Source organism: Choloepus didactylus, chromosome 3 (assembly GCF_015220235.1).
Source record: "Choloepus didactylus isolate mChoDid1 chromosome 3, mChoDid1.pri, whole genome shotgun sequence".
Taxonomy (NCBI): Eukaryota; Metazoa; Chordata; class Mammalia; order Pilosa; family Megalonychidae; genus Choloepus; species Choloepus didactylus.
Window position 1 is genome coordinate 57,691,462 of NC_051309.1, and position 24,346 is coordinate 57,715,807.

Genomic DNA, 24,346 nt, shown 5'->3' on the forward strand with positions numbered 1-24,346 from the left:
TGAAGGCCATGAAAATGTCCAAATGAAGTCATCAACACAAGTATACCTTCACCGAAGGAAGGCCAATGGCATCTGGAAAACCTCTGCTAGCTGGGAAGGCACATGGCTGGCATCTACTGATCCCAGGTTGTGTTCCAGCTCCATTCTCAGCTCTTGTGCTTCCTTCAACATGTCTCTCTTGGACGTAGCACCTCCTTCTGTCTGTGAACACTTTTATAGGACTCCAGTGATTCAATTAAGACCCACCCTGAATGGGTGGGGTAACACCTCCATGGAAGTTATCCAATCAGTTGATTGAGTCACATCTCCATGGAAACACTCAATCAAAGGATTCCAACCTAATCAATACTAATACATCTGCCCCCACAAGATTGTGCATCAAGGAACACGGCATTTTGGGGGACATAATACATCCAAACTGGCACATCCCACCCCCCAGATCCCAAAATGACATGATTTTTCCATATACAAAATGCATTCATCCCATTACAATATCACAGAAACTAAAATCATTTCAGTAACAACAGGTAAGTACAAATCTTACCAAAATAGGTTACAGATGAGGTCTGTCCTAAGGTAAAATTCCCCTCTGGCTGTGGACCTGTGAAACTTAGAACAAGTTATGTACTTCCAATATACAAAAGAGAGACAGTCATAGGATAAACATTCCCATTGCTATAAGGAGAAACAGTAAGGAAAACAGAGTTTAAGGGACCAAAACAGTTCCTAAAACCCACAGGACAAACTCCATTAGATTTCAAAGTCTGAGAGTCATTTATAGAATGACGTTGTACCCTTGGGGCTTGAAAGAGTAGGAGTCCAATCCTTTCCAAGGCCCTTCACGGTGGCCTTTTTCTCTCCAAAAGTTGGGGTAAGTGCTCCAACATATCCACACATTGGGGAGACCACCTTCTCGGCCCCACCCTCCTCAAACATTGGGGCAGCACCCAGGGACTCTCTTCCATCTCCGGGGCACACACCCAACCCCTTCAGAACAGTGGGGTGGTTGCCAGGCTCTCCCCAATCCCCGAGGAATGTATTCTACCCTCTCTGAGGCCTGGGGTGGCAGCACTCTTCCTGAGCATCTAGGCAGAAGACCACCCTTTGCCTCCAGGGCAAACTCACCCTTCCCACGTGCATGGGCCACTCCGCTCTCCCTGTCGGAGACCTCTGGTTTCCCGACCTCAATTTCCATGGTTCTGTCTTTGAAGGAATTTTTCCTTCAATTTGTTCCTTCTCTGACCCCTCCAATACAGAATGGCAGTGGTTCCGTCTATACAGATCTTACAAAAAATTTGTCGGCTTGGCATGAAGCACACAGGGGTCAAAACCATCAGACAATAGAACTTTCCACAAATCCTTTCTTGATAACTCCATCTCCAGTCCTGGCTTGTACTGTAATGGCAGTTGGGTTCCATGTTTGGCTAAATCCTCATGTGGGGCAACATCCTTTGGGGTCTCACTTTCTGGAAGCCAGAATCTTCCAAACCATCAGTTTCTGGTTTCTTTGTACCCAAGAGTTCATTTCTCAGCTTATCTCTGTCCTGTCACATTTTACTTTAAGCTGCAAGGAGAAGCCAGACTACATCCTCCACATGTAGTCAGGAGATCTCCTCAGCTAAGTATCCCAGCTTGTTGCTTTCAAATTCTGCCTTCCGTCTGACACCAGGACTCCATTTTGCCAAATTCTCTGCCACTTTAAAACAAGGATCGCCTTCCTTCCAGTTTGTAATAATGCTTTCTTTTGTTCAAGGCCTCATCTGAAATTATCTTTAGAGTCCAAATTTCTACAGTCTCTTCAAAACAATTTAGGCCTTTTCTATCAAGCTCCTCACAATTCTTCCAGAGTCTTCCCCTTATTCATTTAAAAAGCCATTCCAACATGTTTGGTATTTGCAAGCTCAGCAGCACCCCACTTCTCTGGTACCAAAATCTGTTCCAGTTTGCTAATGCTGCCATTAAGCAAAATACCAGAGATGGATTGGCTTTTATAAAGGGGGCTTATGTGATTTCAAATTTATAGTCCTAAGGTGATAAAAGCATCCAAACAGAGGCATTAACAATAGGGTTACCTTTGTTGAAGGATGGCCAGTGACGTCCAGAAAACCTCTGTTAGCTTGGAAGGCATGTGGTTGGCGTCCGCTTGCTCCAGGGTTCTCATTTCAAAATGGCTTCCTTCCAGGACACTCCTCTCTAGGCATCTGGAGGTGTTCTCTTAGTGTCTCCCAGGCAAACTCTGGGCTAGCAACAGTCTGCTTTCAACAGCAGTCTCCAAAATGACTCTCTAAGCTGCAGCGCAGAGCTCCTTCTGTCTGCGCTCTTATAGGGCTCAGGTAAACTAATCAAGACCCAGGCTAAATGAATGGGGTCACACCTCCATGGAAATAATCTAATCAAAGGTATTACCCACAGTTAGGTGGGTCACATCTCCATTGAAACAACCTAATCCAAAGATTCCAACCTAATCAACACTAATACGTCTGCCCCCAGAAGATTGCATCAAAGAACATGGCGTTTTGGGGGACATAATAACATCCAAAGTGGCACAGACGAGTTCTATAATAGGAGCCTACTCAAGAGTGTTATAAAGCACGGGTGTGGGGCAACAATTGTATTGACTGGTCATCAGGGAAAGTTGCAAACAGAACGTGATATTTAAGCTAAGGAATACTGGTGAATAAGCGTTCACCTTGCAGAGGAGGGCGAACACGCTGCAGGAACTAGGACTGGGCCAGCAGTTTTTTTGTCGTGTACACAGTAAGCGATCAACGCGTCCTCCTGAGAAGAGAGCCCACCTCAGGCAGCAGTTGAAGTTCAGGGACGGCCTGTCGCGGCCCTGCCGCCAGAGGGCGCCATAGCCTCGGGCCCTCCGGCCGTTGCGTTTCCGGGCTCTGGAGCCCAGCGCCGCCATCGCCGTCTAGCGCGTCTCCGCCGCGCGCCGGGTGCTGTCTGCCCCTCCGGTTACCTGGGCAACGGGGGCGCCTCCTCCGCTCCAGGAGTGATCGTGTGTCCGCGCCATTTTCAAACTGCCCGAGTGCCGGGGCCCGGGGCCGGGGCGGAAGGAGCCATCGAGAGAAGAGAGATTCTGGAGGGCGATGTGGCCGCAAGCGGAGGGAGCGGCGGTCGGAGAGGCCTGTGAGTCCGGACTCGGGGATGGGTGGGCCGAGCTGGCGGCGGCCGCTGTGCCTTCCGGGCGGTCTCCGCGGGCCGGCTCGGGTGCTGCGGGAGGCCGCGCGGCTACGGGAGGAAGCGGGGCCGAAGAGGTGCCTTGGACCGGGGGTGGCAGAGCGGGGCCGACAGGGGCCGTGAGGGCGAGACGCGGAAACGCTCTCCATCGAACCCGCTTCCCAGACCTCCTTCCCTTCTACACCCGACAGTAAAGTAGCAAACCCGAGATTGACCTGGGGGTGCCTGAACTCCGTGACTTCTCCCTGCCTAGCCCGTCAGGGGCGTCTGTGCAGACTGGCTTGCTATTGATTCATTGATTCACTTAAAATTTACAGTGCCCTCTTAGTATAAGAATCACACTTGCTCAAAACAGAATGCCCAAAGTGTAAGCAGATTGCCTTCGCTCAGCACCTTTGAGAACACCTCCCTCTACCTGGCAGCCTCTACTATTTTAAGTTCAGTAGGGAAGGAACAAAAGTGGTTTTATGAGAACTTTTCTTCAGTACCAGCATTATCATTACGGCAATTTTAATTTAAAAAAACTTAATTCGTGTTCAGTTCTTAAAGTATCAGAGGACTATCAGAGCTATGGAATGAACAAAATGTCCTTTTCGGAAACTTTTGGTACCGTTAAGCCCAGAAACGGCAAGAAAGTTGCTTCTACTGTTTTAACTTGTCATTTTAAAATTGAGCTTTTCTGCAGGTAAAAGAAAATATGAGCAAACATTTTAACGTTTAAAAAAAAATCACCAAATTTTCAGTTATTTTTAATGTGTTGTTTGATTATTCTTTCAGTTTCACCACTGTTTACTGTGATCAGGTCCCTCAACCCCACCCCCCATTTCACTACTCAGAGGTAACCTCAGTTAACGTTTTTTTACCCCCTTATATATATGCATGCAGGATGCTTTTGTAAAATTAAGAAGTGCTGGCTTTTGCACATCAAACCCCCAGAGTTAAGCAGGTGAATAGTTGTAAACATGTATGTGCTCAGGACCCCAAGACCTAAACTTTATGTTTTGCTAGAAACTTAAGAGTATAGCCAGAATGTTTGGATTGGGAGGGAAATGGGGGTTAACAGCCCATGGGTGCGGAGAGCGTAATGCAAGTTTTTGTCCTTCCTGGGAAGATTTTCATCTGTCTTGTGTGTTGAGGCCCAGGTTGATTTTTTTTTTTTTTTAATTCTCTTTCTCAAAGCAGGATGTGAGGAGGACTTAACTCTGGGTAGCCCAAGGAGGAGAAATGTTTTGAGTCCTGCAGCCTCTGCTAGTTCTTGTTTTGTCAGGTGTATATTTCTATTGTCTGCTGAAGCCTCTCTGCCACACCCCACAGCAGTCAGATCCCTCTTGTGAAGGGAATGGAGAAAGCCCGTGGGGAAGCCACCCAAAGAAAAGGTTGGCAAGAGCAAGGAGAAAGATTTGTAGAAAGGGGTAACCTTTTGATAGGAGAGATGCTAATTTAGAAGTGATATGGTAGGTTGAGGCCACATGGTATGGAAACCAGAATACTGGACCAGGTACTCAGAGGACAAGGCTTTCAGTGGCTGTCCCACCCACTTTGTGGCCATGGGATTTGGGAAAAGTTACTCTTGGGGGAAAAGCCTTTAAGTAGGGATGATAACATCAGCTCTGTCTCCCTCACAGGATAGTTGTAAGGATAAATTTTACATATATTCACATTTTATAAGTTGTGAAGAATGATAGAAATGTAAAACAAAGTTTTTAAACAGTTTAGAAAAATGTATACTGTCTTAGTTTGCCGGGCTGCTCTAACAAAGGACCACAGACTAGTTGACTTAAACAACAGAAATTTACTGTCTTACAGTTCTCAAGGCCAGAAGGCCCCCAAATCAAGGTGTCCACAAGACCGTGCTGCTTCTGAAGTCTGCTAGTGGCTTGCGGGCAATCCATGATGTTCATTGGCTTGTGGCATGACTCAATCTCTGCCTCTATCATATGACCATATTTTCTCTCTCTCTCTCTCTCTCTCTCTCTCTCTCTCTCTCTCTCTCTCTCTTTCTCTCTTTTGCTAGTTTAATCTCTTATAAGGACACCAGTCATATTGGATCAGAGCCTACTCTAATCCAGTTTGGCTTCATCTTAACTAACAACATCTTCAAAAGTCCTATTTCCAAATAGGATCACATTCATGGGACTGAAGGTTAGGACTTGAGTCTATCTTTTTTGGGGACACAATTCAATCCATAGCAAATACTATGACTATATTTAGTTGGCAAAGGTTAGAAAGGAGCAAAGTTTCTAAAACATTGATCTTTGGATAATTCTGTTTCAGGGCAGATTGACAGAGAATATATTCATAAATAATAAAATAGGCAAGGATGAAATGTGCAGAGATTCTTGTGTGTGTGTTTGTGTCTTATTTCCTTTTTTAAATTGCAGTAAAATCTGCATATGAAATGTACAAATCCTAGGTGTACAATTTGAAGAGTTTTGATAAATGTATACACCCCTGTGTAACTACTACCCCAGTCAACATATATGTTCATCACTCTAGAAAGTTCCCTGTTTACCATTCCAGTTGATTCTCCACCTCACAGGACCCCCCCACCCCTACTCTCACCGTCTATCTCCCAACCCCCCAGCAAAAGCTGTTCTAATTTCTAGCTCCTTAGTTTAATTTTGCCTGTTCTTGAACATGGAATCATGCAGCCTGCGGTCTTTCGTGCCTGGCCTCTTTTGGTCAAATAATGTTTCTAAGATTCATCCCTGTTGTTGGCCTGTCTGAGTAGCTCCTTTTATTTCTGAGTATTGTTATTTTGTATAAATAATCATAGTTTGTTTATCTGTTCTGTTGATGAATATTTAGTTGTTTCCATCTTAGGAATAAAGCTGCTATGAACATTTTCATAAATTCTTTCGATGGACATTTGTTTTCATTTACTTGGGTAGAAACCTAGGGATAGAATTACTGGGTTAAGGGTAGAAGTGTGTTTAACTTTATGAGAAACTGCCAGACTTTTTCCAGAGTGATTTTACCTTCCTGTTAGCAGGGCATGAAGATCCCAGTTGCTCAATATTTTTGTCAACATTTGGTATTGTCCTTTTAATTTTAGCCATTCTAGTGGGTGTGAAATTGCACCTCTTTGTGGTTTTAATTTGTATTTCCCTGACAATTAATGGTGTTGAGCATCTTTTTATATGCTTATTCTCGTTTCAGATATCTTTTGCAAGGTGCCTGTTTAAATCTTTAGACTATTTTCTTATTGGGTTGTTTGTCTTACTATTATTGCATTATAAGAGTTCTTTATATATTCCATATAAATTGTGAATATTTTCTCACAGACTGGTTTGCCTTTTCATTTTCTTAATGGAGTATTTTCACAAGCAGACTTTTTAACTTTGATGAAGTTCTAATTTATTAATTTTTTTCTTTTATGTTTAGTGGTTTTAAAAGAGGCCTCTCAGGATTTTCTGCCTACCTCAAGCTTGGAAAACCTTCTTAGTTTCTTCTAGAAGCTTTATTGTTTTTGCTTTTATGTTTAGGCTTATGAAAAGATACTTATTTTAATGTATCAACATGAGTATCATAAACATTGGATTTAAATCAATCTAAATGTTCCAGAAGACTGCCTACCTGAAGAGAAACAAAAAATTGCTTCATATTAAAGAAATCTTTTCTTCAGATCATGAAACAACAATAATAGCTACAATAATATAATGATATTTCGCTCTTTTCTTTTAGGACTTTAATTTTTGTAAGTGAATAAAACTAGCTTTGGAAGACAAGATGACTACAGCTGCAGAAAGGAAGTATGTTAATATTAGAAAAAGATTGGATCAGTTGGGGTACCACCAGACTTTGACAGTGGAATGCTTACCTTTGGTAGAAAAACTTTTCAGGTAAAGATGAAAATACGGTTCTGAATATATGTTCCTTAATCCCATTTATCTAGTTTCTGATTGAACTTCATACGTCAGTAAAGAAGTGGTTAGATTTTTGAAAAGTCCTTAAATCATCTGAAGCTCATATAGTCTCCCTTAGATCCTACTCCCTGTCATCGATTCAGAATCTACACATTGCAGAACTCTAAAGGGTCCCTATTCACACTGTATACCCTTAAGAGTAAATGTTTCTGAGAATTTTCTCTATAAATAGGACTACAATTTTGTGTGTGTGGTTTTCTGATGTAGATGGGAGATGCTTTTCTCCTTATTAAGTTCTGTATGTGCTTCACTGGTCTTTAATTTCTTTTATATTAATGGTTCTCAAAGAATTTGTTGGTCATTACATGTTGCCTTAACTGAAAGGTTCTTTGTGATTTTTTTTTTTTTCTGTTCCGCAAGAACTGCATTGTAGTGGCTTGAAACTAGAGCAGGGAAATTGCTTAGGAGGCTTTTACAGTAAGACAAGCGATGATAATGGAAAGGAGAGAATGTATAAAAGATAATTTTGTGGTCTTTAGGTATGACCTCCAGAACTCTTCATGATCTAGTCCCTGCTTCTCTCTTTATGTCCCATGTATTAAACCACTTGAAGCTCTCTAAACATATCATGCGCTCTCACCCTTGGTCTTTCCATGTGCTGTTCTGTCTGCCTGCGAAGCCACTTCTTTCTCCTCTCCTTCTTCCCTTGCCCTTATGCCTGGGAAGCTTCTAAGTTTACTCCTGCAAGACTCCGTCACATCTGTTACATGCCACCTTAAATACTTATCGTTACTGGAAACATTTTTATTTTCCCTTTAGAATGCAAACTCCATGAGACCAGAGACTTTGACTTTGTCACTAATATACCTAGAACAGGGCTGGACATGTAGCCACTGAAACACCTGTTGAATTTATCCTATAGTATTATAAATGTTTGACAGACTATCTGTCAGTAAAACATAAGCTCTATGACAGTGGGAACTTTATTGTGTTTCTTTTTCAATAAATATTTATTGAATAAATTTTCCACTGGTCTATGTTCTTAGAGGCAAGAAACTGATTCTCTTTCATTGTTGTGTCCCTGGTGCTTAGCATATAGCAGGCGTTCACTAAATACTTGCTGAATGAGCAAATAAACCTCACAGATTCCACTGGATCAGGTGACTAATTGGACATAGGGAATGAGTGAGAGAGGAGATTCAAAGATAGTTCTAAGTGTGTATATATATTTTGTAATTTTAATTAATCCTATTTTGAGAAATTTTTTTTTAAAGATTTAGGCTCATTTAGCATTAACGTATATTTTATATATTTATATATTTAAACCTTTTTAGAAATGTATTTTTAGTTATTAGAAAGTCAATGGAATGTTTTTTTTTTTATGATTTTTTTTTAATCTTCATTTTATTGAGATATATTCACATACCACGCAGTCATACAAAACAAATCGTACTTTCGATTGTTTACAGTACCATTACATAGTTGTACATTCATCACCTAAATCAATCCCTGACACCTTCATTAGCACACACACAAAAATAACAAGAATAATAATTAGAGTGAAAAAGAGCAATTGAAGTAAAAAATAACACTTGGTACCTTTGTCTGTTTGTTTCCTTCCCCTATTTTTCTACTCATCCATCCATAAACTAGACAAAGTGGAGTGTGGTCCTTATGGCTTTCCCACTCCCATTGTCACCCCTAATAGCTACATTTTTATACAACTGTCTTCGAGATTCATGGGTTCTGGGTTGTAGTTTGATAGTTTCAGGTATCCACCACCAGCTACCCCAATTCTTTCTTTCTTTCTTTATTTATTTTTAATCTTCATTTTATTGAGATATATTCACATACCACGCAGTCATACAAAACAAATCGTACTTTCGATTGTTTACAGTACCATTACATACTGGTACATTCATCACCCAAATCAATCCCTGACACCTTCATTAGCACACACACAAAAATAACAAGAATAATAATAATTAGAGTGAAAAAGAGCAATTGAAGTAAAAAAGAACACTGGGTACCTTTGTCTGTTTGTTTCCTTCCCCTATTTTTCTACTCATCCATCCATAAACTAGACAAAGTGGAGTGTGGTCCTTATGGCTTTCCCAATCCCATTGTCACCCCTCATAAGCTACATTTTGATACAACTGTCTTTGAGATTCATGGGTTCTGGGTTGTAGTTTGATAGCTTCAGGTATCCACCACCAGCTACCCCAATTCTTTAGAACCTAAAAAGGGTTGTCTAAAGTGTGCATAAGAGTGCCCACCAGAGTGACCTCTCGGCTCCTTTTGGAATCTCTCTGCCACTGAAGCTTATTTCATTTCATTTCACATCCCCCTTTTGGTCAAGAAGATGTTCTCCGTCCCACGATGCCAGGTCTACATTCCTCCCCGGGAGTCATATTCCACGTTGCCAGGGAGATTCACTCCCTTGGGTATCTGATCCCACGTAGGGGGGAGGGCAGTGATTTCACCTTTCAAGTTGGCTTAGCTAGAGAGACAGGGCCACATCTGAGCAACAAAGAGGCATTCGGGAGGAGGCTCTTAGGCACAACCATAGGGAGGCCTAGCCTCTCCTTTGCAGCAGCAACCATCTTCCCAAGGGTAAAACTTATGGTAGAGGGCTCAACCCATCAAACCACCAGTCCCCTATGTCTGTGGTCATGTTAGCAACCATGGAGGTGGGGTAGGCGAATACCCCTGCATTCTCCACAGGCTCCTCAAGGGGGCACTACATCTTTTTTTTTTTCCTTGTTTTTCTTTTTTTTTTTTTTTTTTTAACTTTCTCTTCTTTTTTAAATCAACTGTATGAAAAAAAAAGTTAAAAAGAAAACAAACATACAATAAAAGAACATTTCAAAGAGACCATAACAAGGGAGTAAGAAAAAGACAACTAACCTAAGATAACTGCTTAACTTCCAACATGTTCCTACTTTACTCCAAGAAAGTTACATAATATAGCACCATTTCTGTGAACTTGTTCCTACTATATCCATCAGAAATTAACAGACCATAGTCATTCCTGGGCATCCCCAGAACGTTAAATAGCTTATCTGTTCTTCTTGGATTATTGTTCCCTCTTCCTTAATTGCTCTCTACTGCTAGTTCCCCTACATTCTACATTATAAACCATTTGTTTTACATTTTTCAAAGTTCACATTCGTGGTAGCATTTAATATTTCTCTTTTTGTGCCTGGCTTATTTCGCTCAGCATTATGTCTTCAAGGTTCATCCATGTTGTCATATGTTTCACGAGATCGTTCCTTCTTACTGCCGCGTAGTATTCCATCGTGTGTATATACCACATTTTATTTATCCACTCATCTGTTGAAGGACATTTGGGTTGTTTCCATCTCTTGGCAATTGTGAATAATGCTGCTATGAACATTGGCGTGCAGATATCTGTTCGTGTCACTGCTTTCCGATCTTCCGGGTATATACCGAGAAGTGCAATCACTGGATCGAATGGTAACTCTATATCTAGTTTTCTAAGGAACTGCCAGACTGACTTCCAGAGTGGCTGAACCATTATACAGTCCCACCAACAATGAATAAGAGTTCCAATTTCTCCACATCCCCTCCAGCATTTGTAGTTTCCTGTTTGTTTAATGGCAGCCATTCTAACCGGTGTTAGATGGTATCTCATTGTGGTCTTAATTTGCATCTCTCTAATAGCTAGTGAAGCTGAACATTTTTTCATGTGTTTCTTGGCCATTTGTATTTCCTCTTCAGAGAACTGTCTTTTCATATCTTTTGCCCATTTTATAATTGGGCTGTCTGTACTATTGTCATTGAGTTGTAGGATTTCTTTATATATGCAAGATATCAGTCTTTTGTCAGATACATGGTTTCCAAAAATTTTTTCCCATTGAGTTGGCTGCCTCTTTACCTTTTTGAGAAATTCCTTTGAGGTGCAGAAACTTCTAAGCTTGAGGAGTTTCCATTTATGTATTTTCTCTTTTGTTGCTTGTGCTTTGGGTGTAAAGTCTAGGAAGTGGCCGCCTAATACAAGGTCTTGAAGATGTTTTCCTACATTATCTTCTAGGAGTTTTATGGTACTTTCTTTTCTATTGAGATCTTTGGTCCATTTTGAGTTAATTTTTGTGTAGGGTGTGAGGTAGGGGTCCTCTTTCATTCTTTTGGATATGGATATCCAACTCTCCCAGCCCCATTTGTTGAAAAGACCATTATGACTCAGTTCAGTGACTTTGGGGGCCTTATCAAAGATCAGTCGGCCATAGATCTGAGGGTCTATCTCTGAATTCTCAATTCGATTCCATTGATCTATATGTCTGTCTTTGTGCCAGTACCATGCTGTTTTGGCAACTGTGGCTTTATAATAAGCTTCAAAGTGAGGGAGTGTAAGTCCTCCCACTTCGTTTTTCTTTTTTAGAGTATCTTTAGCAATTCGAGGCATCTTCCCTTTCCAAATAAATTTGATAACTAGCTTTTGCAAGTCTGCAAAGTAGGTTGTTGGAATTTTGATTGGGATTGCATTGAATCTGTAGATGAGTTTGGGTAGAATTGACATCTTAATGACATTTAGCGTTCCTATCCATGAACATGGAATATTTTTCCATCTTTTAAGGTCCCCTTCTAATGGAATGTTTTTGTGTTTACATTTTCTGTTCTTTAATTTTAGTGACCTAGTTCATACAACAGAGAGCCTTCGGAAATCAAAATTATCTGCTGTGAAAGCTGAAAAAGAAAGTGCCAATTTTGATTTTATTTTGGAACCTTATAAACTTGAAAATGCAAGATTGAGCAGGGAAAATAATGAATTATACCTAGAGTTAATGAGACTGAGAGAACAGTCAGATCAACATGTTAAAGGTAAAAGAAAATTTGGTACATTTTTAAAACACCAAATATTTGCCCTTTTTGTTTTATATCTAGGGAAGGCTAAAGTCTAATTTTAAACCTATTATTTAGAAAATGTGGTAGTCGTAGTCCTCCTGCTAACATCTCCTGAACTACTGCAGGGTATATTGAAGAATTCCTGAGAAGGAAAATAAATGTACATTCTACAGCTATATTTGTCCTTACTATCTATGGATTAAACTTTTAGAATGAAGATTTTTATAGAGAATGTTAAATGCTGAAATTGAAGAAATGTTTTTGAAATAAGTTTTTTGTTTCCCTTGTTAAAATAAGAGTAGTAAAGTCAGGTGAAACCAGGTATTCTTTAATATCTGATACTTTAATAATTGGTCTTTGAGCTGGAAGGTAGAATAAGATGATTTCAGAGATACTAGGCAAAGGTTAATTATATGGCTATCTTATTCATAAATTCTTCTTCTTATTTGGTACAAAGCTCTGTCTGATACCTGGCATGAATTCCTAATCTTTTAGCATGATACCTCATTTACTGGATCAAAATCCATGTTTTATATTAGGCTCATACAGCAGCAGAAAAATATAACTCACTTTCATGTTTAGTGACTTATCTGCAGTTTTTTGTTAATCATGGTAGAAAAGCTGAGTAGGCTTTCAGACAAAGCAGGCATAAGAATCAGGTGGAAACTTTCCAATTGTTGTGACTTTTTGTATTTTGTTAAATGGAAGAACTTCTTAGATTTCTTGATCTTTAAAAAAGTCTTTGAATCTTTTTCATTTTAAGAATTGAAAACTACACTGAAGAAGTGTGGACGTGAAACAGCTGATCTGAAATTTTTAAATAACCAGTATATTCATAAACTTAAACTTCTTGAGAAAGAGAGCAAAGCTAAGGATGAAAAAATTCAACAACTTCAAGAAAAGAATTTGCAAGCAGTAGTACAAACTCCAGGTAAGTCTGTTGCTTCTCAAAACAAAATTTTCACACTTAATCTTTTAAAACTTTTAAAACTATTGACTGAAATAGGACTTTTGATTTTCATGCTTGGAATTTAGTGTTTGAAAAGATTTATTTCAATAGTCAGAAAAACTTCTTGATTTATTTCCAAAAACCCAGTAGTACTTTAGATAAAACTTGTGTTTGGAAACTTGTTTAATAATAGTTTCTTAGATACAAGTAGTCTGACTTCAATGCCCAGAGGTTTATTGCCCTAGTCATTTTAAATTGTTTTATCTATTTTCATTAATTTTTTTTTTTAGTTATAAAAACAATCCATAATCTTTAAAGAAAATTTGGAAATAACATGTTTTTGTAGTTTACTATTTTTAGCTTTATGCTTAACAGTTCTAGACCTGGAGAAAAGAAATGATGGGGCATATCCTGAATTGGTGGCTGTTCAGGTATAGATTGGTAGAGGAATCTATAGTACTGGTGAGAGCATCATTCAGATGTCTGAACCATGGGGTCAAGATTATGCAAGATGAGCCTGCTGGATTACGAGACTAGGTAGAGTCTGAGGGATTAACAGGAATGGTGAGAACTAAAAGTAATTTGGCTGGGAATGCAGATTGCAGTCAGAGTGGAATGTCAGAGTAGAAGATTTGGAAGCTAGTAGTGTTCTGAGTGATGGTAAAATCCAAAGCATTATTATGTTGTTTTGCAGCTGAAGCTGAGTGGAGGAGAAAATCATGAGAGTTGAGGGATTAGCACCTGAGAGGCCAAGGTGTGATAAGAATCATAAGGTTATCTATATAATGCATAAGAATAACCTCCGGAATGACATCTCGACTCTATTTAAAATCTCTCAGCCACTGAAACTTTATTTTGTTTCATTTCTCTTTCCCCTTTTGGTCAAGAAGGCTTTCTCAATCCCATGATGCACAGTCCAGACTCATCACTGGGAGTCATGTCCCATGTTGCCAGGGAGATTTATACCCCTAGGAGTCATGTCCCACATAGTGGGTAGGGCATTGAGTTTACCTGCAGAGTTGGATTAGAGAGAGAGAGGCCACATCTGAGCAACAAAAGAGGTTATCTGGGGTGACACTTAACCACAATCATAATTAGTCTTAGCCTCTCCTTTTTTTTTTAATTAATTTTTATTGACATATATTCACATTCCTTGCAGTCATACAAAGGGTTCATTCATTTGTTCACAGTAGCACTATATAGTTGTGCATTCATCACCAAAATTAATTTTTGAACATTTTCATTGCCACACACACAAAAATAATAAGAATAAAAATTAAAGTGAAAAAGAACAATTAAAGTAAAAAAGAACACTGGGTGCCTTTTTTTTTTTTTTTTTTTTTTGTCCCCATTTTTCTACTCATTCATCCATACACTGGACAAAGGGAGTGTGGTCCGTATGGCTTTCCCAATACATTGTCACTCCTCATAAGCTACATTTTATATTCTAGATTTAGGGGTTCTGGGTTGTAGTTTGATAGTTTCAGGTATTTACTGCTAGTTATTCCAATTCATTGGAACCTAAAAAGGGTTGTCTACGTTGTACATGAGAGTCCCCACTAGAGTGGCCTCTTGGCTCCTTTTGGAATCTCTCTGCCACTAAAGCTTATTTCATTTCCTTTCACATCCCCCTTTTGGTCAAGAAGATATTCTCCATCCCACAATGCCAGGTCTAGATTCCTCCCCAGGAGTCATATTCCACATTGCCAGGGAGATTTACTCCCCTGGGTGTCAGATCCCACATAGCGGGGAGGGCAGTAATTTTACCTACCAAGTTCCAAGCCTTCCGCTTTCAACCATACTCACACTCATCTTTGTTCAGAGTATTTACAGTATTGTGCTGCCATCACACAGTATTATGCTATCCGTTTCTGGATTTATACAGTCAATTCTGTTGAACCTTGTGTATTCCTTCAGCATCAAATACCCATTTTCTAACTTCTTTCTGTCTATCTCCTGACAACCTGTGTTCTCAACTTTAACTCTCAAATTTCGCTTCTTAATGTTAGTTCATATTAGTGAGCCCATAGAGTATCTATCCTTTTTTTCCTGGCTAATTTTACTCAATGTAATGTCTTCTGTCTGCCATTTTGTCTTTTGGATTTTATATACCATATCTTATTTTTACTTTCTCTCTCTCTCTTTCATTCTAGCTCTCTCTCTTTTTCTCTCTCTCTTTACTCTCACTGATAGTCTTCATTTCTACTCTTTTCCCCAAACCTCTCTTTTCTGTCTCTTCCTATCTTCCTGTAGTGCTCCCTTTAGTATTTCTTATAGCACAGGTCTCTTGTTCACAAATTCTCTCAGTGTCAGTTTGTCTGAAAATGTTTTAAACTCTTCCTCATTTTTGAAGGAGAGTTTTGCTGTATACATAATTCTTGGTTGGCAGTTTTTTCTCTTTCAGAATCTTAAATATATCATGCCACTGCCTTCTCACCTCCATGGTTTCTACTGAGAAATCCACATATAGTCTTATTGAGCTTTCTTTGTATATGATGAATCGCTTTTCTCTTGCTGCTTTTGGAATTCTCTCTTTATCTTTGACATTTGATAATCTGATTATTATGTATCTTGGAGTGGCTCTATTTGGATCTATTCTGTTGGGGTTCACTGCGCTTCTTGGATCTGCAGTTTTATGTCTTTCATAAGAGATGGGGAATTTTCAGTGATTATTCCCTCCATTATTCTTTTTGCCCCCTTTCCTTTCTCTTCTCCTTCTGGGACACCCATGAAACATATATTCTTGAGCTTCATGTTGTCATTCAGTTCCCTGAGACCCTGGTCATATTTTTCCATTCTTTTCCCTGTCTGTTCTTTTTTGTTTAGGGTTTCAGATTTTCTGTCCTCTTGTTCCTGAATCCTGGCTTCTGCCTCTTCAAATCTGTTCTCCATTGTGTTTTTCATTTCTTTTATTGTGCTTTTCATTCCCATAAGTTCTTCCAATTGTTTTTGCAAACTTTTAAGTTCTTCCTTATGTTCGCCCAGTGTCTTCTTTATAGCCTTCATCTCTTTTGCCATATCTTCCTTCAACTCATTGATTTGATTTTTGAATTGATACAGCATATTTGTTTGATGTTCTTTAATTAGTTGTTTCAACTCCTGTATCTCTTTTGAAGTGTAAGTTTGTTCCTTTGACTGGGCCATATCTTTGTTTTTTCTAGTGTGATTCATGATTTTTTGTTGTCTAGGCATCTGGTTTCCTTGATTACTCCAATCAGATGTTCCCAGTCCAGCTGGGCCCAAGTCTCAGGAGGAGGATGTAATCAGTATGAGGTTTCCCTGAGAGTGGGACCTGGCAGGTTGTCAGACTTTCCTGTGAGGCCTCTAGTCTCTGTGCTTTTCCTATCCTGCCCAGCAGGTGGTGCATGTCAGCCCGCAGCTCCCCATTGGTGTAAAGAAGTGCAGTGCCTTTAATTCTCAGCAGACCCTATCCTGACCAGGTGCTTAGGGTGTCAGAAGCCAAGCTTAAGTTGTTTCTGGTTTTCCTCCAACCCCCAGCCCTGGTCTGAATTCTCAGAGGGAGGGCAGTCACTTGAACTGGACCCCACCTTCCCCTTTTCTTAGGGAAGATAAGCCGTTTAGGGATTTATCTCCTACTCTTGATTTCTTTCTTTGATTCTCTATCTTAACTCCTTAGTTGCCTGGGTCAGCACTGACCATTGAAAATGCCTGAGGCTTTCTCTAATGAGTTACTTTGAGAGAAAAAAAGGAAAAAAGAAAGAAATCTCCTTTTCAGAACCAGTCTCCAGTTCCCCCAGTTTTACCAGTGCTAGTTTTCTGTGCCCCTTTTGTTGGGACACAGCCCTTTTCCAGTATTCTGAGCTCAGCTGATTCCAAAAGCCCCTGTTTTTATTTATTTATGTGTTTTTTTTCTCTGTCAGCCCCACCTCCTCTCTGCTGGGAGGAAACTCCAGGTACCTTTCCTGTTTGCTCTGGGTTTATCTGTTTTTGTAGCTTGTATTCAGTAGTCCAAATTCATTAATTAAAACTGCAGTTGGAGCTTGGTTGAGATACCTTCCCTTGCTCCTGGCAGGGACTGCTTCTTTTTCCCACAGGGAAGTCTTCAAACTCAGCCTGCCATGCCAATGGGGGAGGGGTGCCAGCTCTGCAGTTTGGGGAGCTTTACTTACATTCCTATGCTGTGATCTCAGCTGTTCTACCCATATCAGACTGGTGTACGATGTTTGTCTAGTCACAGATGTCCCTCAACAGTTGTTCCAGACTATTTACTAGTTGTACTTGGCTATATGCTAGCTGTTCCAGAGGACTAACTAAATTCCACACTTCCCTATGCCGTCATCTTGCCCCACCTCCTTCTACATTTGCTACTTTTAAGGATACTTAAGAAAACATTACCTACTAATTCAGGTTATAGGATGATTTTAGAGTACAGATGACTCTCCATTATACCATGTTTGCTACTTAAAAATCTCAGTTATCTGGTTTTTTTGACACTGCTTAATAAGCATTTGTATTTTAGTTCTCACTGCCTTAACCTCCATATTTGAGTTTTCTGCCAGTGGTGATTTCTTGAACACCTCAAGGCTCACTTGGCTTTTAATCTTGCCAAAGTCTGATCTCCTTCTAGTAGAAAACATAGTAAATCCGGGCATATGTGTATTCAGGCAAATAAAACTTGTTTTATAACCATGTTGAAGTTTGGGAATATATTTTTTAGTTAAAGATCAGGGTGAGTACTTACGAGGGGAAAAATATTTTATTGATATGTAGTATGAGCTAGATACATACTTTATAACAGAAAAGGTTAACCTTTTTGCTTTATTTTATTTCTTTTTATTTAAAAAAAAAAATCACACTTGTTTCTTTAGGTGGCAAGAAACGAAGTATTGCTTTCAGGCGTCAGCGTATGCAAATTGACGAACCAGTCCCTCCCTCTGAAGTCCATTCGTATCCAGTTCCTCAGCCAGAAGACCCTTATATTGCAGACCTCCTGCAAGTGGCTGACAACAGGTGCATTAAATAATTTTTTTGTTGACTTCAGTTAATTCATCACTCAATCAGCTGTACACTTCTCAATAGTAGGGCTTTTGTCTAGTTAACTGTTGGGTCCTCAGTGCCTATATAAAACCTTTGCACTGACACTCAATAAATACTATCCGCATGATATAGAATGTTTTCACTTATTTTGAAACTTTGATTTCAAAGGTGATATATCTGATGTTTCTGCCCATATTCCCAAATAATTGAGAACCATCTAGAATCTATTTCGATAGAGCTTCTTTAACATTTAATGTTTAGTTTCATCACCAAGTAAGAGCTATCGTTTGGAAGGATCTTTATTACCTCAGATTTATGTCAAATGCTGGTTGAACATAGGTAGATTTGGAACTGACTTTGAGATGCTTATTTGATGATTCTCTAGCTCTATATGTTTGTATTTCCGTAAATTGGAATCAGATATAAATTCCATTTAAATAAAGCCTCATTAAGCCCCCATGGTAAAGGTACTGTGTAAATGCTCTGGGGATATAGTGATGAGTTAGACGGTGTTGCTGCTTTTGAGCAGTTTACAATCCTGTAGTGAAGATAAGACAAGAGAAATATACCAAACACCATTAAGAAAATTATAAGGGGTTCAAAGGAGTGAGAAAGCACTGGTGACTCTGTGGTCATACCTGGAGAATCATTTCAAAGTGTGAAATAGTGAAAATAGTTAACGCAGATAACTTCGTTTCAATAAGTTGTGCAGAGAGCATGGAGGAGTTTTTCTACTTTATTAACCTCAATATAACAGTCTAAAAAAGAACACTGGTTGAAGGTATTGACTCAAGTCCCTTCACTTGGTTATTCACACAGTACTATGTACCCGTACTTGTGAAGTTATCTGACCTTAACTGTGAAATACTTAATACCTTGTGTTTTGTTCTGTTGCAGTTATAACTTCGGACTTTTTCTCAGACAATGTGTTAATACTATTTAAGAAGTTATTTGGGCTCCATATATAGATCATTTTCTGCCTTTCTCTTTTTCCTTAACATTTTTCTTTTCTATCAAACTATCAAAGGCAGTGGTCTCTTGATTATCTTGTTCACTTTAGTTTGCACATGCACATTTTGTTTGTGTTCAGAGTCATTCATGCATACATATGCGTTCAGTTGCATTTATATTCTTCTCCTAAACCTAGATAGGTAGTAACAGCACAAGCTCTGTCTGTCCGGCCTCCTTTACTCCATTATGGAAAAGCTCTCTGAAGAGCAGACCTGACTTTAGGTTTTATCTTGCCAGTATGAAAGTGGACTGTGCCATTTTTACATTAACTCTTAACAAAGTTTGGTGTAATACAAATACACTTAGGCAATTGTAAAATTCTGGTAATTTGGACAAAATCTCGATTCTTTTAGAATTAACTGGAGTTCGAGAAAGCAGTAGACTTTTTTGTGGTAGTTACTTAGAAAATTGCATTGTTTCTTGATGTTTTTCTTCTCTCTCATGGCTGTAGTGTAGTTTATTGGAAAATACATAGCAGTTAGGTACAAAAAACACATTTCAGACCCTCATTTCACTTTGCTGTGAATTTTGGTTTGACCTCCTGGACCCTCAATTTCCTGAACCTAAGAATTGGCAGCAGAACCTTCAAGAGTTGTCCCAAGGATCAAAATAGTATAGTAGGTGTTTTATGGTGTTGTGTATCTGAGTTTCAAATGATCTATTCTTTTAAAATTAACTCTCCAAGGTGATGTACTATATTTAAAATGTTGTGGCCTTGGAACTCTTTGACGTAGCACCTACACCTCATTGAGGAGCAGAAAATACAGGGTTCATGAAAGAACACATCTAGTTTCATGTCATATTATTTTCTTTTTCTTAAGAAAATCATATTTGCATGAGTTATGAATGTGTTTCAGGATTCAGGAACTTCAACAGGAAGTCCACCAGTTACAAGAAAAGTTAACAGTGATGGAAAGTGGAGTGAGAGATTATAACAAGCAGGTAGGATTTTTATTTACTTATATTGTAGAGAATTGGGTATGCTGTGATTATAAATATAATTGGGTTATATTTAATATTACTGAGCCTGATTTTTATAAGCTTTATCTTTTTCATAAGTTTGTTTGTAAGAGTTAAAGAATGAATAACTGGAATGGCTTAGATGGCTTTAGGAGCCCTCTAGTCCATTCTCTTCATTCTGCGTTAAGGTAAATAGTTATTTTTGTTTTTTTTTTCTTTTAGGTAAATCCCATATTTCCTCAAACATAGTTTTACAACTATATTAGTGTTTCTATCTCAGGAGATATTTTATTGAAGTGTGCTATACTTTATAGAAGTATTCTTTGTACTTTTAAAAATATTCTTAACTGAGTATATATTTTGTTATTTTGAACATGTCTCTCTGAAAGTTGTTCTTCGATATTGCTGTATGTTCTAGTTTGCTGATGCTGCCGGAATGCAAAACACCAGAAATGGATTGGCTTTTATAAAAGGGGGTTTATTTGGTTACACAGTTACAGTCTTAAGGCCATAAAGTGTCCAAGGTAACACATCAGCAATCCGGTACCTTCACTAGAGGATGGCCAGTGGTGTTCGGAAAACCTCTGTTAGCTGGGAAGGCACGTGGCTGGCGTCTGCTCCAAAGTTCTGGTTTCAAAATGGCTTTCTCCCAGAACATTCTTGTCTAGGCTGCAGTTCCCAAGAATGTCAATCTTAGTTACACTTGGGGTATTTGTCCTCTCTTAGCTTCTTCGGAGCAAGAGTCTGCTTTCAACGGCCGTCTTCAAAATGTCTTTCATCCGCAGCTCCTGTGCTATCCTCAAAATGTCCGTCTTGGCTGTAGCTCCTCTTCAGAATGTCACTCACAGCTGCACTGAGTTCCTTCTGTTTGCCAGCTCATTTATATGGCTCCACTGATCAAGGCCCACCCTGAATGGGTGGGGCCATGCCTCCATGGAAATATCTCATCAGAGTTATCACCTACAGTTGGGTGGGGCACATCTCCATGGAAACACTCAAAGAATTGCAACCTAATTAACACTGATAGGTCTGCCCACACAAGCTTACATCAAAGATAATGGCGTTTGGGGGGACACAGTACATTCAAACTGGCACACCGTATTTTGTGTGTTTTCTCTACAAGCCCAAGTACATCATAAAACAGTTTTCTGAAGAAGCAGGGGAATGAAGAGAAGCAGAGTTAGGTCATAACCGTCAACAGGCTCTCTGTTGTATCTTGACTAAATTCTGATTTGGGTAATAACAGGCTTGCTTTCTTTATATGCTTACTGAAGTTTAAATTGGGTAACACTTTTTTCATTTTCTGCATATGACTGCATTTTTTTTTTTGAATGAATTGATCTACACATACAAATATAGATGCATCTTATGTGTTGGTGTGAGGATTTCTTGGATAAAAATGGAGTTAAAAGATAAGGAATAGTAGCAATGTCAGCCAAAAAATTAAATTAAAAATGAAATTAACAAGTTTCTGGTCAATAAAAATGCTTATGAAAACTATGGTGACAATTGTGTTGACATTTTCTGGGTTGTTTACTTTATGAAGAGATGTTGAAAATATCAAATAGGCATATGGGTTAGAAATAATTAGTATTTTCCATTCATAATTGACACTTAAATCACATTTTTTCAAAGTACTTTATGAACATAAACTGATGGGTCCTTACCATCTCTTTGATTTGGCTGAGGCATTTGGAGATAATTGCCTGGCCCTTCTGATCGAAACCACCAGTTCATAGTGGTTATCAATCTTAGTTGAGCCTACTCTGCTGCTTACCATTTATTTTTTACTTGAGTGTATACAGTTTTATTTTCCGTTTCTCTCAGCACATATTTCAATTTTGCTGTGCTCTTCAAGCTCTCTTCCCAAATAATACTCCCCTTCTTGGAATATTGCCTTGACTCAACCTCCTGTCTCTGCCTTTAAAATAAGCAATATTCACACCCAGGCTCTCCTTAAGACTTAAAGGGTAGATAACTTGTTCTTATTTAAAGCTGAGTCTTTCTACCTGTTCTCAAGGCCCTGTTTCCTCTCTTCTCCTTAGGACCTTGCTTTGATCAGTTATTCTTTCTTTAACAAACACTTATACAGCCAAATTAAATTAACAAGATTCTGGTCAATAAAAATGCTTATGAAAACTATGGTGACAATTGTGTTGACATTTTCTGGGTTGTTTATTTTTGTTCTGCATATATGCATTTCATAATCCCATGTATGTATGGGTCCATATATGAATGTCAATCTCTTTTATAATTGTGGGACATAAGAAAAATGGAACTGTATTCAAATAAGTGTTAGACCAGGGCTAGTCATTCGGGTTCAAAACCAGATTTTTTTTTTAATGGTAATGGTAACATGACTTTGTCTTTAGATTGAGCTAAGAGAACGAGAGATAGAACGACTGTCAGTTGCTTTGGATGGTTGTCGCTCCCCTGATGTCCTCTCTCTAGAGACTAGAAATAAAACCAACGAGAAGCTTATTGCTCATTTAAATATCCAGGTAATGGCTTTTATTTTATTTCACTGAATATCTAAAATCATAGAAGTTTATAATGGTCTGTGGGCTTTTGAAAGTAACAGGATTGTTCACTGAGGTATTATTCACAGTGGGAAAAATTTGATAGAGCCAAAGAATCTAGAAATAGGGGAATTGTTACAAACGTTAGGATGTAGTGATTGAAAAATCTTGTTTACAAAGAATGCTTAATGAGGCTGGAACATATCCACATCATAATGTTAAATATTTAAAAGAGGAGAATAAAATGTAGGCACGAAATGATCTGAAATTTGCTTTTTAAAAATGTATAAATACATTCAAAGAGAGAAAACGATGGAAGAGAATTCACAAAATATACCAACAAAGTTTATCTTTGGGTGATGGAATATTATTCTTTATGGTTTTCTTTATTTTCAAGTGTTTTTTTTTAATGAATATGCATTTCTTTTATAGTGTAAGAAAAGATGTTTTTAAAAATGTGAAAAATTAAATACTTAGCTTATTTCTGCCCATGTAATGAATGCCACTCATTTGACTTAAAAGTTAGAGAGCAGGGAAGCTCAAAAAAACATGACTCATGAACTTTAGAACTTTAGATATGTCAGAGCCACCTGGGTTGCACCAGAGTAGAGCATGTCAAAAATATCAGCTAGTAGCTCTAGAGCAGTGCTCTCCAGTGGAAATATGATACGACATGTATGTGAGTTAAAATTTTCTAGTAGGCAGATTAAAAAAAGTAAAAATCAGGTGAAATTAGTTTTAATGATGTATTTCATTTACTCCAGTATCTCTATTAAACTATTATCATTTCAACATGTAATCAATATTATCAAATATCATTGATATATTTTACTTTTTTTTTGTATTAAATCCTATGTATATTTTATACTTACAGCACATTCCAATTTGGACTAGTCACTTTTAAGTGCTCAGTAGCACATATGGCTGGCTGTTAGTGGCTACTACACTGGATAGCACAGTGTAGTGTAATATTTTAATCAGAGTGATATTCTTGTCATTTTTAGAACTCTACTGAGAAAGAGCTTACACAAGTTTCTTATTCTCTCTGTGCTTGAAAACTGAAGCCAGTGGATGTATATTTTTATTAAACCACACATTGTCACTTTTGCAAATCTGAGCAATGCAAGTTTTCAGTTGTAAAACAGCTGTGATTTTAATTGTTGATCTGTTTTAACATGTAATGTTTTAAATTACATTTAATTGATCTATATTTAAAATGTAATATGTGCATTTTCCTCTTATAAAAATATTTATTGTGGTTTTATACATATATATAAAACAAAATTTGCCATTTTAACTATTTTAAGTCTACAATTCAGTGCTATTAATTGCATTTAAAATATTGTGCTACCATCACTATCATCCATTACCAAAACTTTTTCATCACTCAAAATGGAAACTCTGTACCCATTAAGTAATAACTCCCCATCTCCCTCCCCCCAGCCTTTGATAACTGCTGATCTACTTTCTGTCTCAATGAATTTGCTTATTCTAGTTGAAATATTATTTTGAAAGTTCAGTATTTAGAATACTTGTCCAATTCATATACCTTATGAATTACAAATTCAATTTAGGTCGACTTTCTTCAGCAAACTAATAAAGACCTGGAGAAGCATATACAAGAGCTTATGAAAACCAAGGAAACAGTGGCTACTGAAGTTGTTGATTTAAGTAACAAAAATGAAAAACTCTGCCAAGAATTAACTGAAATAGACCAGTTAGCACAGCAGTTGGAAAGACATAAAGAACAAGTGCTTGAGACTGCCGATAAAGAACTTGGGGAAGCGAAGGTAATGGTGTGCTAGGTTGTGCGGATGTTCATTAATTCTCCTAGAACACAGTGAACTTGAGCCCTTTTGATATCTGTTCTCAAGTCTTTTTGGTAATTCAGAGTTCTCTGAAGTGTTTACACCCTTCAAATGATTGCATTTGTGCTAATTCTTTGGGTGACTTTCTCAAGCGCACATATTCTTAGGCTTGATCTCCAGATT

General features: G+C 38.4%; 1 protein-coding gene across 2 annotated transcripts in view; it reads left to right on the forward strand.

Moving 5' to 3' along the window:
* The first annotated feature begins 2,925 nt into the window (after positions 1-2,925).
* Positions 2,926-24,346, forward strand: part of CEP135 (centrosomal protein 135) — a 128,175-nt gene continuing 106,754 nt past the window's right edge. For both annotated transcript variants that reach the window (XM_037829857.1, XM_037829856.1), the window contains exons 1-8: positions 2,926-3,135; positions 6,871-7,028; positions 11,704-11,894; positions 12,682-12,849; positions 17,697-17,838; positions 19,734-19,818; positions 22,209-22,337; positions 23,930-24,145. In XM_037829857.1, coding sequence (XP_037685785.1) covers positions 6,916-7,028; positions 11,704-11,894; positions 12,682-12,849; positions 17,697-17,838; positions 19,734-19,818; positions 22,209-22,337; positions 23,930-24,145 — 1,044 coding nt within the window. In that variant the 5' untranslated portion in view covers positions 2,926-3,135; positions 6,871-6,915. The remainder of the gene's footprint in view (positions 3,136-6,870; positions 7,029-11,703; positions 11,895-12,681; positions 12,850-17,696; positions 17,839-19,733; positions 19,819-22,208; positions 22,338-23,929; positions 24,146-24,346) is intronic.